General features: G+C 53.7%; 4 protein-coding genes across 4 annotated transcripts; 1 reads left to right on the top strand and 3 right to left on the bottom strand.

Annotated features, from left to right (window-relative positions):
- Positions 1-55: 55 nt before the first annotated feature.
- BBK36DRAFT_1171358 (YVTN repeat-like/Quino protein amine dehydrogenase) lies at positions 56-4,843 on the top strand (the record flags this gene model as incomplete). The annotated part of the gene is made up of 7 exons (XM_024895561.1): positions 56-136; positions 227-604; positions 661-2,516; positions 2,707-3,468; positions 3,889-4,502; positions 4,620-4,664; positions 4,767-4,843. The coding sequence occupies 7 exons, from the start codon at positions 56-58 to the stop codon at positions 4,841-4,843; spliced, it is 3,813 nt and encodes a 1,270-aa protein (XP_024747232.1).
- Positions 4,844-5,370: 527 nt separating this feature from the next.
- Positions 5,371-11,265, bottom strand: BBK36DRAFT_1136233 (hypothetical protein). The gene is made up of 2 exons (XM_024892917.1): positions 11,127-11,265; positions 5,371-11,046 (listed from the first exon to the last, which is right to left on the bottom strand). Coding segments are annotated over exons 1-2 (5,577 nt in total). The 5' UTR covers positions 11,129-11,265; the 3' UTR covers positions 5,371-5,471.
- Positions 11,266-12,423: 1,158 nt separating this feature from the next.
- BBK36DRAFT_1143614 (mitochondrial carrier) lies at positions 12,424-13,834 on the bottom strand (the record flags this gene model as incomplete). The annotated part of the gene is made up of 7 exons (XM_024893611.1): positions 12,424-12,510; positions 12,574-12,828; positions 12,902-13,079; positions 13,162-13,409; positions 13,515-13,556; positions 13,640-13,677; positions 13,774-13,834. The coding sequence occupies 7 exons, from the start codon at positions 13,832-13,834 to the stop codon at positions 12,424-12,426; spliced, it is 909 nt and encodes a 302-aa protein (XP_024747230.1).
- Positions 13,835-14,628: 794 nt separating this feature from the next.
- Positions 14,629-17,082, bottom strand: BBK36DRAFT_1136232 (RNA polymerase III subunit). The gene is made up of 5 exons (XM_024892916.1): positions 16,945-17,082; positions 16,805-16,867; positions 15,986-16,702; positions 14,751-15,929; positions 14,629-14,652 (listed from the first exon to the last, which is right to left on the bottom strand). The coding sequence occupies exons 1-4, from the start codon at positions 16,951-16,953 to the stop codon at positions 14,793-14,795; spliced, it is 1,926 nt and encodes a 641-aa protein (XP_024747229.1). The 5' UTR covers positions 16,954-17,082; the 3' UTR covers positions 14,629-14,652; positions 14,751-14,792.
- Positions 17,083-17,098: the final 16 nt, after the last annotated feature.

Here is a 17,098-nt window from a genome sequence, read left to right as displayed (position 1 = left end):
TGATCTGTCGCGGTCATTGTTGGTATCGCATCGAAACGGGCTCTTCATCGCTGCGATGTCGTTCAGAGAGAGGGTCCGCCGCCGGTTAAGGCGCCTTTTCCCCCAAGAAGATCATACAACTGTACAGCACGGGTTGGTGAAGCAAGATGGCCAGGCCGAGGCAGCAAGCACATCTACTTTGCCCGTCAAGGATGAGGCAGCAAGCGCGTCTATTTTGCCCATCGAGACGTCAAATGCACCCAGTGCCTCGACGGGCTTGCCCGAACGCCTCTGGGATCGAGCATACGACAAGTTGAAAATCAGCGATGCCGCGCTGATTGAAGCATACGAGAAGATCTTGTCTCGCAAGCTTGGCGGTCAAGGATTCGATACGCAAGTCACTGCATCCGAGCAGAACATCATTGCCCAGAATGATACGCACGCAAGGCGAAGTCAGATGCGGCAGCTCATCCAAGACGGTTTGGATAAGACAGCTGGAGAGGCAAGAATAAAACAAGCCATGGGCGCAGCATTTGCTCTCTCTGCAAAAGACATGATCAGCGCTGCGATTCAGGCCGTGCCACAAGCAGCACTTGCTTGGACAGGTGTATGCGTGGCGCTCGAGGTAAGTCTTCAGTATTGAACAGGGCTGGGTTTTCCACGCTGACTTGTGTGTCACAGATGCTTCAGAATCCCATAGCTGCAACGGAAGCTAACCGCAGCGGCATCGAGTACGTGATCAAGAGGATGGACTGGTATTGGAACCTATCCAGCGCTGTCCTGAAAGATAATGCCAACGAGAGTGGCTTCTCTGGCGTCCGACAGGAAATGGAGACTCGAGTCGTCGACCTCTACGCAATGCTCCTCTCGTATGAGATAAAGAGCGTCTGTTCGTACTACCGCAACCGTGGTCTTGCGCTACTTCGCGATATTGTCAGCCTCGACGATTGGAATGGCGATATGACAGCTCTTCAAAAAGCCGAGCGAGCCTTCTATGATGATGCCGATGTATATGCCAACCTGAGGATGGTCTCCAATCTCGATCAGCTTGTTAGTCACGCGGAGACGCAGTCTAGCGTCCAATTGGCAAAGGAGGATCAACAATGCATCAAAGACTTGCGCTTCACTGATCCCTCAGATGACAAGAAACGCATAGAAACTACCAAAGGTGGTCTGTTGCAAGAGTCTTACAGATGGATCCTGAATCGTCCGGAATATCAACAGTGGAGGGACTCTGGCGAAAATCGACTGCTCTGGATCAAAGGTGATCCAGGCAAAGGAAAGACTATGCTACTCTGCGGCATCATCGACGAACTGAATCGACAACCAAGCGGCTTGGGCCTAGTCTCCTACTTCCTTTGTCAGGCCACCGACCAAGAACTCAACAATGCCACTGCCGCTCTACGTGGACTCATCTTTATGCTTGTAAGGCAGCAGCCCTCGCTCATCTCTCATGTCCGGAAGAGGTACGACCAAGCCGGTGAGAAGCTGTTTGAAGGAGCAAACACCTGGTTCGCCCTCTCGGACATTTTTACAAAAATTCTTGAGGACCCAGCGCTGAAGGGCGCATACTTGGTCGTCGACGCTCTTGATGAGTGTGTGTCCGAGCAGCAAAAGCTATTGGACCTTATCGTGCGCGTCTCCGGCACCAAAGCTCGCGTAAAGTGGATAGTGTCGAGTCGAAACTTGTCTCATATAGAGGAGCGCCTGCAACTTGCGAAGAAAAAGGTCAAACTAAGCCTGGAGCTCAATGAAGAGTCTATTGCCAACGCCGTGAAAATCTACATCGGGGAGAAGGTGCTAGAGCTATCAAATCGAAAGGGCTATGACGAAATCACTCGCAAGGGAGTTCGAGACTACCTCCTCGAGAACGCAAACGATACGTTTCTCTGGGTAGCTTTGGTCTGTCAGAACCTTGAAAAATACACGCGATGGAAGGTTCTTGACATGCTCGGCGTATTTCCACCGGGCCTCGACTCTCTATATGAACGCATGATGGGGCAGGTGCTCGAGGGTGATGAGAGCGAGGGCAACCTCTGCAAGCAAATTCTCATCGTCATGATGAGCGTCTATCGTCCCATTACTTTGCGAGAACTGGGCTCTCTTATTGAAATCGGTCAAGAGTTTTCAGATAACGTCGACTATCTGAGGCACATTGTCTCGCTCTGCGGATCTTTTCTCACTATCCGTGAGGATACCATCTATTTTGTCCACCAATCCGCTAAAGATTATCTCTCCAAGAATGAAGACGCCATCTTCGCATCCGCTGTAAAAGACGTACATCGAACCATGGTTTCCCTTTCGCTGCAGGCCATGACCAAAATTTTGAGAAAGAACATATATGCATTGCCTCATGTTGGGCCTCTCTCTGACGACCGCATTAACATGCCAGAAACTGATCCCCTATCAGCCATCAAATATTCCTGCGTACACTGGGTCGATCACCTTTGTAAGGGGTCCGCGATAGAGGCTTATCTCGAAGAAAAAGGGGCCGTGTGTTCATTCCTGCATGAACATTTACTTCATTGGCTTGAGGCGTTGGGCCTTTTGCACCAAGTATCGGCTGGCATCCTCTCGATAGTAGTGCTGAAGGGCTTGGTTGCTGTGAGTCTTCCTATGCTTGGGTGCCCAATTGAAACAAAGCTGACCTCTCTAGGCAAAATCACCGGAAGGAGAGCTTCTGAGCTTCCTTCAAGACGCGCATCGATTTGTCCTTTACAATCGAAGGGCTATCGAAATCGCTCCGCTCCAAGTCTATTCATCTGCGCTCGTCTGCAGTCCTACGCAGAGCCTCGTACGGAAAGCTTTCCATCGAGAGATACCATCGTGGATTCAACATAGGCCTGTGGTCGAGGATAATTGGAGCCCCTGTTTACAGACGCTAGAGGGCCATGCTAGTTTCGTTTGGTCAATCGATTACTCAGCAGATCTCATGCAGATCGTCTCAGGATCGTACGACAAGACAATCAAAACCTGGGACATTACCACGGGTGCATGTCTCCAAACGTTCGAAGGACATACCAAGTCAGTGGAGACCGTGGCTTTTACAGCAGACAGCCGGCGAATCGTCTCGGGGTCCGATGACCAAAGTATCAAAATATGGGATCTGACAACAGGCGCGTGCCATCGGACACTTCGAGGCCACACAGGCTGGGTTATGGATATAGCCTTGTTGGAAAATGATCAGATTGCTTCTGCATCGAGAGATAGAAATATCAAGATCTGGGATATGAAGACAGGCGCATGCTTGCAGACGCTCAGAGGCCATACTGGATCAGTGGAGTCGGTGGCCCCGCTGACAAGTGGCCTAGTCGTGTCAGGAGGGACAGATGAAACAATCAAGATCTGGGATCTAGCTACGGGCTTGTGTAGCCAGACGCTCGAGGGCCACACTGGCGCAGTATATTCGCTTACCCCGTTGGCAAATGGCCAGCTCCTCTCAGGGTCAAACGACGATACAGTAAAGCTCTGGGATGTTGCATCCAGGGCGTGCACTCGGACGTTTCAGGGGCATAGGTCCGCGGTGACGTCAACAGCTTCTTTAGAGAAGGGTCGATTTGCCTCAGCGTCATGTGACGGCACAATCAAGATATGGGACATGGCGACAGGGACATGTGTCCAGACCTTTGAGAGCGGCTCTGGTCCGATTAGTTCGGTGGTCTCGTTGTCAAACGGACAGATCGCTTCAGGAGCCGACGACTACAACGTAAAGCTCTGGGATGTTACCATAAGCGCCAGTGTTGAAAGCACCAACCATCATCAGGGTCGGATAAGCTCAATCGCTTCATCATCAGACGGACGGCAGGTTGCTTCAGGGGCAGAAGACGACAACATCAAAATATGGGATGCACACACGGGCGCCTGTATCCAGACGCTGGTGGGCCATGCCAATGATGTGCAATCAATAAGCTTTTTGACAGATGGCCGGGTTGTCTCAGGATCAGATGATCGTACAGTCAAATTCTGGGATGTGGATACGGGCGTGTGTGTCCGGACGTTTGAGGGCCATGACGGCGCGGTTTTCTCAGTAGCCCCCTCAACAGACGGTCAGCGAATCGCTTCGGGATCAGTGGACAGGATAGTCAAAATCTGGGACACCACTACTGGTGAGTGTGTCCGTACCTTCGACGGACATCGTGATTGGGTGTGGGCTGTGGCCATCTCTATGGATGGTCAGTGGGTGGCCTCGGTGTCAGCTGATGGTTGTATCATGATCTACAACGAAGCTTCGCACTCATATCGCACACTTGCAAACCACGCCGCCCGTATCAGGTCAGTGGCCGTCTCACCAGATGGCCTGTACGTCGTGTCGTTGGCTGTTGGCGGCATGATCAAGGTTTGGCATATGGCTACGGGAAAGTGTGTCCAGATATGCAATGTTCATGCTGGGTGGGAGACTCAGTTATCATTCGATCCGACGATGAAGTATCGCATTCAAGGCAACTCTGGCTGTTTTGATCTGGATTCGCAATTGCTTGAAGCTACTCTTGCCATGCTTCTCGAAAGACAAAGGCATAGGGAAAGTGAGGTTGAAGGTGAGGACGAGAGTGAGTATGAAAGCGAGGAAGAAGATGAGGATGAGAGTGAGGATGAAAGCGAGCAAGAAGATGAGGATGAAAGTGAACTGGTACAGAGTTCAGGGCCGCCTACTCCCACATTATCACCTGTTACGATCCGTGGCTACGGTATATATGAGCGACCGGGGCTAGATGAATGGATAAGGAAGGACGGGAAGCCGCTGTTTTGGCTGCCGCCAGAGTATCGATCAAACTACTCCGTTGTAGCAGGATCCACTGTCGCGGTCTGTGTTGCCCAGACTCGTGTCGCTATTTTCAAGTTTTCAGAGGCAGGGCCGGACTCATAGAAGCTGCCTGGGTTATATGTCTTTTGGAGCGACTTAGTCATACTCATTATGTGGAAGTTGTTAATCATGGGAATGGCTATAGGTAGCTATGAATTCAGCATCCGCCTTCAGCTGTTAAACTCAGGCACTGATATTGGATGGTTCAGTTACCTGTCAAGCAACGTTCATAACCTTACTATATACAAGAGCGAGATGTTACCTTACAATATACAGGAGCGAGATGGCTTCACAAACCCCTTTCTCGACTAAACACACGTAATCCTCATCAGCAATACCTCATCCCCCCTTCCATCCGGTACAGACAAACAATCTCGAATCCCAATCCATTCACAACAGGCATCCACACAAGAATAGTAATATAAAGTGACTGTCAATTATCGTTCAAAGCTACATACAGGTATCAAACAGCGGCTCTCATGTCGAATCATAACTATCCATCGTGCTAAGCAATAATCGGCAGTAGAAGAAGAAAGAAGAAGACAAAAACAAGCAAAGGCAGGCAAAGAACCAAACAAAAAGGGTGTTAGAAAAAACAAACAATTGCCTCCAGGCCAACCAATCCGATTAAATCACAACCCTCCTCAGAAGCCCACCATCATCATCATCATCTCAACAAGCGTCGTCCGTTTCATCGAACAACCACGGCAGCGTGAGGCTCGTCATCGCCATCAATGCTCTCCTCGTACTCGCTTCCGGAGCCCTCGTCGTCCTCGTACGCAGAGCTGCCCTTGCTGATGCGTCGTCTCTGCGTCCCGTCGCTCTCTTCGTGTCTCCCCCGGGCATCAACGTCTTCGTCGTCATCATCGTCAATCTCTTCCTCGTACTCGGAGCTATCGCCTGCTGCGTTATCAACCGCAGACTCGTGCGTCACGTTGACCATGTCGCCCTCGTCGAGCTCCTCCACCGCCTCGTCCATCCCCAGGTTCTCCTTGTGCTCCTCGCTCAGCCCACTCTTCTGCGCCGTGCCTCCCCAGCTGCGCTTCCGATGGCCGTTGACACTAACACTCGGTGTCTTCACGCTATGGCTTCTCGTGATGGGTGCCGACGCCACGTTGTTCGCCATCTGACTGAGAGACGCAATACGTCGCGCAGTCCCAATCTGCGAGGGCGCCATGGGGTTTCTTGCCGCAGCGAGATGCGTCGGAATGGCTCGTGGAGACGAAGAGCCGTCTTCGCCAGCGGGTTTCTTAACCCGCTTGCGGTTCATGGAATCTGCGCCGCCCTTGGCCTTCTTGCCGAAAAGGAGCACCCGAGAGTGATCCATGACCCCATTGAAGATGCGTCGTTCAAGGCCTTCAGCGCGGAGTTCCATCTCCTGGAGCTCTTCCTTGCGCAGGCGCAGCGCCGTCTCAAGGGCAGAGACATCGCCCGTGAGACGAGTCTTTTGCTTCATCAAGCCCTCTTGCTCGTTACGCAGAGACAAGACGCTCCGTCGCAACCACTCCTCTTCCTCCTTTAGGTTCTTGACGGAAAGCTCAACGTGCTCCCTCTCCGTGCTGGCTCGCTCAAGAGCAAGCTTGGTCTCTTCCAAGAGCCGAGCGCGGTTGTCGCGCTCATCCACCATGTGCTTCGTCTGCTTGGACAGGAAATCGGACACTTCGGCAGCGGTCTCGACGACGGACTGGTGCACCTTGTCCAGAGTCTGTAGCTGGAGCAGCGCCTGGGCTGCAGCATCGTTGTGCTGCACAATCTTGTCCAGCTTCTCGCGAACCTCGGCGTCATCGTACTTCTCGGGCATCATGGCCTTGAACGTCTGCTCCGTGGGGATAGCCGCGACTACCTCGTCCCGGATGCTCTTGGAGTGCTCAAAGTGATCTCCGACGAGGCCAAGGATGCTCTTGACTGCCTCCAGGATTTGGGGCTGGTATTCGCTGACACTGCCTTGGACTTTGCTTACGGCTTCCTGAATCTGGTCGCGCGTCTGCTGGTGATCGACCTTGCCTTCGTTGTGAGTCTCCTCGGAGCGAACAGCCACCTCCTCAACCTTGGTGAAGACAATCTTGGAGGCCTCCTCCATCTTCTCCAGGGAGTCGGTCACGGTCGACCCGAGGGTATCGATCAGCAACTTTAGCTCGTCGGCGACGGCCTTGGTGCCCGCCACCGCGGACTCGGTCACGATTTCGCGTGCCTCGGCGGCTTGCGACTTCTCATCCATCATGATCCGGAGCGCCTCATTCTTAGCCAGGACCTCGCTGATCTTGTCGTCAATCTTGGCGCGGATGTTTTGCGTGACCTCGTCGAGTTTCTCGTTGGACTCGATCCGGGACCCGGCAATGGCCTCCTTGGAAATCTCAAACTCGCTCTTCATGACCTCAAACATGTCCTTGACATCTCCGGCAACAGTCTCGTTCTTGTCAATCTTTTCGCCCACGGCTTTGAGCAGCTGACTGATGCCTTCAATGCCAGAAGAGCCATCCACGAGTTTGTTACTGATCTCCGTCTGAAACTCTTCGAGAAACGTCTTGACCTCAAAGATGCGGTCATTCACGCCGACAATGTCGGACTGGCGCTCGACGAGCGCCTTTGACGAGGCCTCGTGGTAGTTGTCAAACGTTTCCTTGGTTTCCTTCATGACGGCCTCAAGCTTGCCGAGGTCATCGCGGGTAGTAATCGTGGCGAAATCCGCAACTGCAATGCCGTCCACCAGAGTCTTGATCTCACGCACAACAGTCTCGACAGCGTGAACGTCCGACTTTTTGACCTTTTCGGGGCTCTTAGCCTCTCGTTCGGCATGTTCCTTGATGTCTTGCAGGCCCTCGGCGAGCGATGTGATAATCGTCGTGAGTTTGGCAAAGTCATCCTTGTGGAACAGGTTGGGGATGTCTTCAAGCTGCCTGTTGACGGATCGAATGGCCTCTCGGGACTCCAGGATGAGCGACTCCAGAGTGTCGATATGTTCCCTGCGCACTGCCTGATCACCATCAATCAGATGGTCAACACGGGACTTGGTGTTGCGCAGGATGTTCTCGATGGCAGCAACGTCTTCCTTTGTCGGGTTGCCGCCACTCTTAGTGAAGATGGAGGGAATGCTCCTCATGACGTAGTCCTCCCCTTCCTTTGGCTTCTCGGACTCTTCCTTGTCGTGCTCCGACTTACCAGCCGATGACGCTGCTTGAACCACCACTGGCGCGCGGGACTTGAGCTCGTCGACACCCCTCTGGACATCGCGAAGCATGGTCTCCAGGTGGGACAGGTCCACCTTGGGGGCCGCTGCAGCAGCAGCTGCAGAGGAAGCTTTAGCTGGGTCAAGCTCTTCGATCTTGGCCCGCAGCTGAGTAATTAAGATTTCGAGATTCTTGATATCATCATGCTTAGCCATATCAGCAGGGATAATCGCCATCTCGTTGTCGTGCTCGCCGCCACCAACGGTACGAATGGCAACAGCTCTATCGTTGCTCGAGTCGCGAATGGTGCCAATGTCCGACCTTACGCCGTCCAGGCCTTCCTTGAGAGCGTCGAGGATCTCATCGTTTGCAGTGAGATCGACTGGCTTGTTGGTAATTCTGTCGATGCCAGCTCGAATGTCGTTCAGGCCGTCATTGAGAGCGTCCAAGATCTCGCTGGTCTCGGGTCGTGGTCGGAGGATCTCCTGTCGAAGGTTGCTCAGGCCATTTCGCAAAGCGTCGAGGAGCTCGTCGTTGTGTGGTTGCGACATAGGAGCGGCTGGGACCATGGATGAGTGGACAACGTCGCGAAGTCCTTCCAGCTCCGTCTGAAGCTGTTCTCGAGAAGTCGCGTTGGCTTTGGACACGAGCGAGGAAACCTCCTCCTTGAACTCTTCCATGCTCTTCAGGAGGCCCTCGAGGAAGTCTTCTTGGCTAGCCACGCCGGTAGCGCGGTCAACGTAACGTTCGATGGCTACACGAAGATTCTCAAGACCGTCCTTGGTAGCGTCCAGGAGCTGCTCAGTTTCGCGACTGCTGGCAGCCATGCTTTCCTTGTTCACGTCCGAGAGCGTTCTAAACTCCAGCTTCATAAAGTCCATCAGCTCATGGAGCTTGGTGCTGATCTCGTCATGGTTGCGAGCCGGCACAAGAGCGCTGCTCTTGCCCAGATCCAGGTCGTTGAGGCCCTCTTTCACTGCGCGGAGCATGTCCTCGCGAGTCAATTCGTTTCCAATAGTGGATGGGGCCACGGGAAACTCGAACTCCTCCAGGCATTCACGGACGGCTTCGATAATCTCGTCTCTAGACATGGATGCCGGAGTGTCCATCTGGGGGGGAACGTAGTGCTTCAGGCCTTCGACCACAGCCGTCAAAACTTCGTCTCTCGTAGCTGCTGGGGGCGACTGGTTGCGACTCTGGTACTCTTGAAGACCCTCCTTCAGGCATTCCAGAATTTCGTCTCTCTCCAGCCCAATCTGCTGCACCTCAATCTCGGGCTTGTAATTCTCCCAAGCCTCACGGACAGCTTCGAGGACGTCATCTCTGCTCAAGTCTGGCATTTCCTTGGCGGCCTCAATGTCCTTGAGGGCGCTCCTGAGAGCAGTGTATATCTCTTGGTAGTCAATGGTGAGTTTTTGCAGAGACGCGGATGCCTGAGACTGGCGGCGATGCTCCGTGAGGACATGGCTAAGCTGCTCCTTCATCTGCTCAAGTCCCTCGTCAATAACCCGCGAAACCTCATCCTTACTAGCCGAGGGTGATGGCTCGGTATTATCTCCAGCTTTTCTGCCAACGTTCTCTAGCCTTTTTCCAAGCTCACGGCCCATACCCAAGACTTCGCCACGGAGTTCTCGGACAAGCGCCTTGACCTCTGCCGTGAGACCGCCGCTGGCTGCAACGCTATCCTTGACAGAGCGAATAATGTTAATGACGTCGTCGTTGAGGATACCTTGGGATGCCGGGCCTCGACGGGCACTATCCAAGCTGTTGAGCGTGCGCGGAGCAATGGCACGGCTAGGGCCGTGAGGAAGGTGGCCCTCGTTGTGCTCCAGGCTGAATCTCCGGGAGTGGCCCGGGGCGAAACCAGGAGTGGCGGCGGACACCATGGCACTCTCCGTCTGCGCGCGGACGAAATTCACCAGCTCCTCCACCTTGGCAGCTGTCGCCATGCCTGAAAGCTTGTCAGAGAGCTCGAGAAGATGGCTGAGGAGTGATTCCTGTCCATCCTTGGTTCCCAGGCCACGAAGGATCTTCTCCAGAAGAAGAATAGAAGTTGCGCCCGAGTTGTCGCCGCCAACAAGCGATGGTGTGCTCATGGATGCGCGATCGATAGACTCAGCAAAGCTCTTGGGCGAAGGGATTCGGGGCATCTGATACGTTCGCCCGCTGTTGGGTGAGGTCGGGTGAGGCTTGTTATCAAGGAAATAGCCGTTGTACGAATCTCTGTGGACGATCCTGGCCGAGGTATCCTGGATGTTCCCCAGCAAGTCCCTGAGACTCTTTCTGATATCCTCGTCTCGAGTGTTAGTGGCCTCCTTGAGGCTGAGCAGATCGGTGGCGTTGTCTCTGCTGCGTCGGCTGAGAGCTGCCATTTCCTTTTGAAGGGAGCTCGCGATGCTGGTGAGACTGAGGATTTGCGATGCCAGACTATCCATCGTTGCCCCTCCCTTGGCACCACCCATTGCGCTATTCGTAATGTTGGAGAGCGGTGGCTCCGTCTCCTTGGTGGGCGAACTGCCGGGCATGCTCTGCAAGGCCAGCATGGTCGAGGAGACAGGCGGAGTGTTTTCGGACAGGATGCTTTGCGGCGCCGGTCGACGGACGGTTGGTCGAACAATGGGCGTCAGGCTGGTTGACAAGGACGGTGCGGACATGTTCATCTCTTTGTCGTAGATACCAGCACCAGTACGAGTCTCGAAGGAAGTGCTCTCCCTGAGGCCCGGCGGCGTGGACGGTCTGGTGCTCCTCTCCAGCTTCTCGTACGACTTGGTGGGAGACACGCTCGGGGAGCTCGAGTTGTTCTCCAGCATGAGGCTGATGTCTCGCACGGAGCCCGACTGCATCGACTGCAACCTGCGGTGAGGGCCGACGCCCTTGGCGAGCGATCTGTCGGGCGACGAGTCGTTGACGCGCTTGGGCACCGGCGGCGGCATATGGGTGCCGTGATTGTCCCTCACGCGCTCACTAAGCGCGGCGTGGGCGGACTGGATGGCGCTCGACACTGGGTACGGCGATGTGCTCGTGCGCGTGGCCATCTTGGGCGACTGAGGGTTGAGGGGGAGCGGCGGCGGCGCGCGCTCGGGATCTGAACTGTCCCACCTGCTACGGGTTAACTGACGCCAGAACATCATGGCGGCTTGCGGGCGCGAGATGCGGTGAAAGAGGGCGGCAGTACGCACATTGGGATGAGTCCTCGATCCGAGGAAGCTGAATGTTGATGTCTCAGGTAGGGCTCTCCGTCGAAAGAGCCTTGTCGTTCACTATATGGCATGCTTCGACGCCTCGGGTGGAATGTAGTAGCGTGCAGATGGCCAGAAATGCGCCCTGCCTTTTGGTCAATCGAAGCGATTCACTCCAGTCTCAAATTGGGCTCCGCCGACGACGACACGAGCTAGGAAGGGATATGGAGTGCGACTCCAAGAGAAGCTCGGGTGGGACTCCTGTGCCGGATATAAAATATATATCGCGGGTTGCAGCCTGCTGCGAAGGGAGAGGGAAAATAGGTACTTGGGTAAGAGAAAATAAAGAGAAGAGCAGTTGTCCAGTGTTGACACTGTAAACACCCGAAGATGCTTTTCCGGACAGCCTTCACAACTGCTGGTGTTTCATAAAAACAGATCGCTGATAAGTTGCGGTGGTGGTTGGTTTTTAGATGGGGAAGCGCTTGGGCGGATGGGCTCGTCACGAAGGCGGGCGAAATCGACAGGGGGTGTTTTTGTTTGTTGCGCCACTGGCGGGTTGCCGGGCAACGCGGAGCGAACCAGGGCAATGGGCAACGTCCAGGCTGCGAGTGCAGACAATGCTGTGAACAGGGGGGGGTTGGAGAAGAAAAAGAGAAAACAAGGCACATCCATTGGCTCTGGCTTCGGTTGATGGCTTTAACGCGAATCAGGAACTGGATATGCGCCACGTCAACCGTTTCCCTGTTGAGGTCGGTTGTCGATTGGGAGGGGAGAGGAACTGGGATTATCGCGGGTTGGATTCGCGGGATTGGTGGAGATGCCCGGTGCCCTGTGCGCGTTTATCTGCGAGCAAATGGGTTCTTTGAACGTTTGGACGCTTATCAATGACTGGAATATTCATCATCATTCATGGCTTTGGATGTGATGATGTCTTTTTTTGTGTGTTTCTTCGTCGCTAAACAACTAATAATACCAGGGGAAATCTAATTCTACAACAGAGCAGAGTGCGTTTCCTTTCGTCGTCGTCTTCCATTTTTTTTTCTATACATGCCGTCCCGAGCCCAGCGGCGCCCCTTGTAAACCTCCCAAACACGCCAGACTTCTAGCATATCCTCCCCCTCCCTCTCTCCTTTTTTTCTTTTGCATATGAAGATCCGTCTCGCTTTGTCTCGCTCTTTTCTTATCAATTGTTCGCTCCTCTCTCTTTATCAATTCGTTTGTCGTTGTTTTCGTAGATGATACATGATGTATGGGTGTCGTCTTTGCGTAACCCGGAGGTTCATTTCTGATTGGTCTATTTGCTGAACATGACATCGAAAGCAGGGATCAAAGTCTGGGCGAGCCAGAAAGAGAAGACCAGCTTAGGTCCAGTCATGAGCAGCTGCAAAGGAAACATCATGTCAGTCTCGCTCATAGATTTACTCGTGTTGTGATTTTTTCGTACCTTGGGAACGAGGCCCTTGAAGAAACTCGGCAGACCCTCGTTCTTGGCCATGTTGGTCAGGATCCGGAAGCCGCTCTCGGGGTTCTCAAAGTTGCGGTTCTGGATGCGGGTCTTGATGACGTCGAGGGGCGCGGAGACGACGAGCGAGGCCGAGGCGCCGGCGATGGAGGCGATGAAATTCTGGAACCAGGTGGCCTTGTTGTAGTCTTCGAGGTGAAAGAGGTACTCCTTGGCGAAGGCGGAGCCTCCGAAGAGCTGTGATGCTTTTCGTTAGGAGAGCTAACACTTGATAGGATTGAGGATGTAGAAACTGGGAGGGGTGGCTTACGGCGAAAGATCCGGGGGCGTTTCGGGCGGCGGTCCATCCCCAGCCTCGGTACAGGCCAAAGCCCTCGTCGGCGACAATCTTGAGGACGCCACGGCCGCGGAAGGCCTCGGGGTTCGTCTGGCGCTTGATCTTGAGCACGTCGAGGGGCAGCAGGACGATTTCTCCGATACCGATCAAGCTGTGTCGCCCCGAAAGAACATACGTCAGCAACAACTCTTCTCCATCCATCACATCCCTCTTCTCTTCAGAGTGCCCCTTACCTGCCAGCGGTCGAGTGCATAATGGCCTTGCCCGTCTTCTTGCCAAACGCATTCTCAAAGTCCTTGCCGTAGTGCTTGCCCAAGAAGTCGCGCGCGACGGGCTGGCCGCCGTACTTGTATATCCTCTGCAGCACCTTGTAGCCGGCGGCGTAGCCCAGGCCGGGGAACAGCGAGACGAACTTGCGTCCCAGAGGGGCCGAGGCCTTGTCCTTGAAGATGACCTGGTTCAATTGGCTTGCGGAGGTGACCTGGTGGAAAACGGGATGATGGGTCAGTCTTCCATGGCTTCACTCGGCTTCGTTGGGTCTTATCGCAAATTTGGAGGATGGAGACTGGTGAATGGCGTTTCTTACTCGGGTCTGGTTGCTCATCAATCGCTTCGCAATGGTATCAACCTATTCAGCGCAACAGGAGGAAGATTCGTCAGCTCTAGAAGGATACAGGCCCTTTTGCGACATGACTCCAGGCAGCGACATACGGGGTGGAAAATCGCCAGCTCGGAGATACCAGCGGAACCTGAGAATCAATCCATCAGCACACAGCTTCTCGACGCAAATTGAGCCGCGCGCAAGAATCAGGACAAATGAAAAGGAAGAGGAAGTAATAGAATACCTGATCCGAGCAGGCGAGCCAGGTTTGACTCCTTGGAGCTTCCAGCAGCGGGAGGTGACATTGTCGCGACTTTGGAATCCGAAGAACAGAGAAGGAAAATCCCAGAGAAGAATTACACAATAGACAATGAAGAGGAGAGAAATAACAATTCAAGACCGGTGTCACAATCTCGCCCCAAAAAAAGAGAACCGCAACCTGAAGAAATCAACAAGAGGAGCTCGGTTGTGTGTTGTGGAAACTTTTTTTTTGCGCACCAGCACTTCTCGCGATATTATCTGATGACGATTCAGAGACTGCCGATAAGGAATTGAATGTCAAGGTCCACCGAATTGACTGTTACCGTCTTCTGGACCGATTTTCGGCGGGAACGCGAGAAACTTTTCGGCGCGGCTAGCTAGTCTCAGCGGGGCTATTTTCAATTTGGAGGGGTAATATTGACTGCGGGTTATCGGACGATTTTTTGGAGATTTTTTTTTTGGTGGTTCAGTCTTGGTGTTTGGGTGATGCTTACCCTGGAGAATTACCTCTGGTTTCGCAGGATATCACATAGGGCTATGGAACGAAATTCGGAGAAGACAGAGAGAATAAAGACAAACGAAGGAAATGAAGATCCAAATTCTGTGTCGATACGGTTATCCGGGCCGTTCAATAATTGACGACCAACTCATGTGACAGCCGCATTGCATCGGGACTCTTGGCTCGTTATAAGACCGAGGTCCTATAGACGATATTTGAGTCAACTCTCTCAGCCGCGGCTTAACAGCCGAGCAACGACAATGCACAGACAGTCCCACGGCATGCTTCTTTTCCACTATTACTCAATAATAATAGATTGCACAGTAACGATCTGATAAGATGAAAAGATCAATGGCTGCAGATTGTTCCACAGCTAATATCCCCCCACTATTATCGTAGCTGGAGCTCTGTCCACATTGTCCATAGAGACCTTTCTTCATACTTTGGAAAACCATCTGCAGTAGTACAAGTATCCTGTCAAGTAATTGCATTGCTCAATGCCTCTAGTAGTCCCGGAATATAGACACCATCTCTTCCAGTCTCATCACCTGTCCAATGAGCTTATTCTGCTCCTCCAGGTGCCGGTTGTACTTGTTGTAATGCTCCGCCGTCATCACTTCTTCCTCCTTGCCCATGACGTCCTTTCTCTCCACAAACGACAAGATGTTGCGTTCTCGATGCCTCTCCACTTGCAGCACCTGCAGAGCGCGCACCATGGCCTTGTACAGGTCGTCCAGGATGTGCGCCTGGCATCGCTCCCGGTCAAAGAACCAGAAGAAAAGCGTGCGGTTGGCCAGCCTGGTGTTGTCCTTGGGAACCTCCTGAATGTCCACCAGCCCAGCCATCTGCATGGCAAGCATCTTGGCCTGCACGTCCGTCTTCTTCATCAGCGCAGCAGAGGGCAGCATCTTCTCGTCCAGCTTGCCCTTCTCCCGCAGTATACGAGTCAGGCGGAGTCCATGTCTTCCAAAGGACTGTTCAATGAATGCATCCAGCTCCAACTCACGAAGACGCTCCATCACCTGGTCGAAATCCACCGTCCACTGCCCGCGGCCCTGCGTTCCGCAATGGCGAACAAAGCGGTGCTTACTCTCTGCCAATAGCAAGAGATGCTGACGCATTTGATCTAAGCGGTTATCGGACGATGTCGCTGTATCCTCAAACGTCACCTTCATCGGTCGGCCTCCATTTGGCTTGGACACAGATCGAGATCTCCGGGATAGGGCCCCGTTTCTGCCCCCGTCATCCGAGTCGTCATCACTATCAAATCCTCCCGACGGCTCCTCATCCGAGTCTTCGGTGATCATGTCGTTTCCAGCGGGCGCCGTTCTAATCTTCTCTGCGCTTTGGTAATCGATCTTGTCCTTTGGAGCCTTGCCTATCCCCGCCGCGACATTGATATTCTCGTCGAGATGCTCGTAGACGTCCATTGTCGTGGCTGCAGCTTGTTGCTGAATCGAGTCCTCGCCCAGGAAAGGATCTGGCCGGCACCTGGACATCTCTGAAGTAAGGAGGCCCAGTAGCGTGCGATACACCTCGCCGGTAACTTCTCCCAGAGTGTCCTTGGCGAAGGCAGCCAGACGGTGACTGCGCAGCTCCACCAGGCATTTCTCGTAGTTGACCCTGACAACAACGTTTGGCTTTGAAGATTTAAGTTAGAAAGATACAGCAGTATCAATGAGGGAGTGAGGCTCACATTAAGAGGAGGCGTATCGTCATCCATCGCTCTATCCTCTTCGCCGAATCCATTGCCGAGCTTCCGTCGCTTCGTTACGGGCCCTCCAAACTGGTCAAGCTGCCTTTTCAAGGCCTTGGGTTGCTCTATAAACGATCGATACTGCTCCATAATCTGCCGTTGCTGGTCTATTTTTGTTTTGGATGCCTTCTCGCCGGGTGCTGTCTTGGTGACCTCGGCCTCGATTTCGTGGTAAACATCCCTGGGGTCGCGGAACGACTGCGGCCGAACTGTCTCAATGATGTCGCATCGGATCAGGTGGCTCAGCACATTGTGCAGTTCGGATTCGGACTGAATCAGACCGGAGCCGGCCCCGTTCACGCCATTGCTGTTGGCATGCCCGTTGGATGTCGGGGCGCGGGATACGTAGGCGTGCGTCAGCTCGGCGATTCGCGCGTATCCAAGAAGCAACAGTGTCTGGACGAGGTCGCGCTCCGCCGTCCCATACTGGCTCTCAATCATCTCCAAGATCTTGCCGAAACGGACGAGGTTGTAGCACGCGTCGGGATTGGCGTCATACGTGGTGCGCTTGGTATCGGGATTTGTGTCGTGGTATAGCAGGTTCTGCTGGATTAGGACGCCCAGGCCATTGCGAATCTGGCGAGGGCCGAGCTGCGTGTAGAGCCCGAGCTGCGCGATGGTGGATCGGCCCTTGGTGAAGAGCGCGGCGAGGATTCGCTGCAAGTGGGTGAGAAGAAAGGGACAGAGTCAGCCTCTCAATAGATACCGATAATGCTGAAGCCGTAGTACAGCGCCAATGGACGACCATGTCTCACATACCGAAGGAAGCTCGCCATAGAGATCACTGACTAGGAGAGCGCAAAGCTCCGCCGCATGTTTTGTCTGGATGAATCGCCGAATTAGCCACCAATTGCTCTCCTCTTCCTCGATACAAACGGCACAGCGTGAGTGTGACTAACGACGAACATTGCTTGCTCCTAGAGATCCTCTCACTATCTCTAGAGCTGCCACAGGTGCTACCTCCAAGTCATTGACTTGCGCCGCACCAGATCCCGGTCTCGCGATGCTTGAGGAGAACGGAAAGGGCGGTGGAAAGGACAGAAAAGCGCAGAC

Source organism: Trichoderma citrinoviride, assembly GCF_003025115.1.
Source record: "Trichoderma citrinoviride strain TUCIM 6016 unplaced genomic scaffold BBK36scaffold_12, whole genome shotgun sequence".
Lineage (NCBI taxonomy): Eukaryota > Fungi > Ascomycota > Sordariomycetes > Hypocreales > Hypocreaceae > Trichoderma > Trichoderma citrinoviride.
This window is presented reverse-complemented; position numbering and strand designations above follow the sequence as displayed.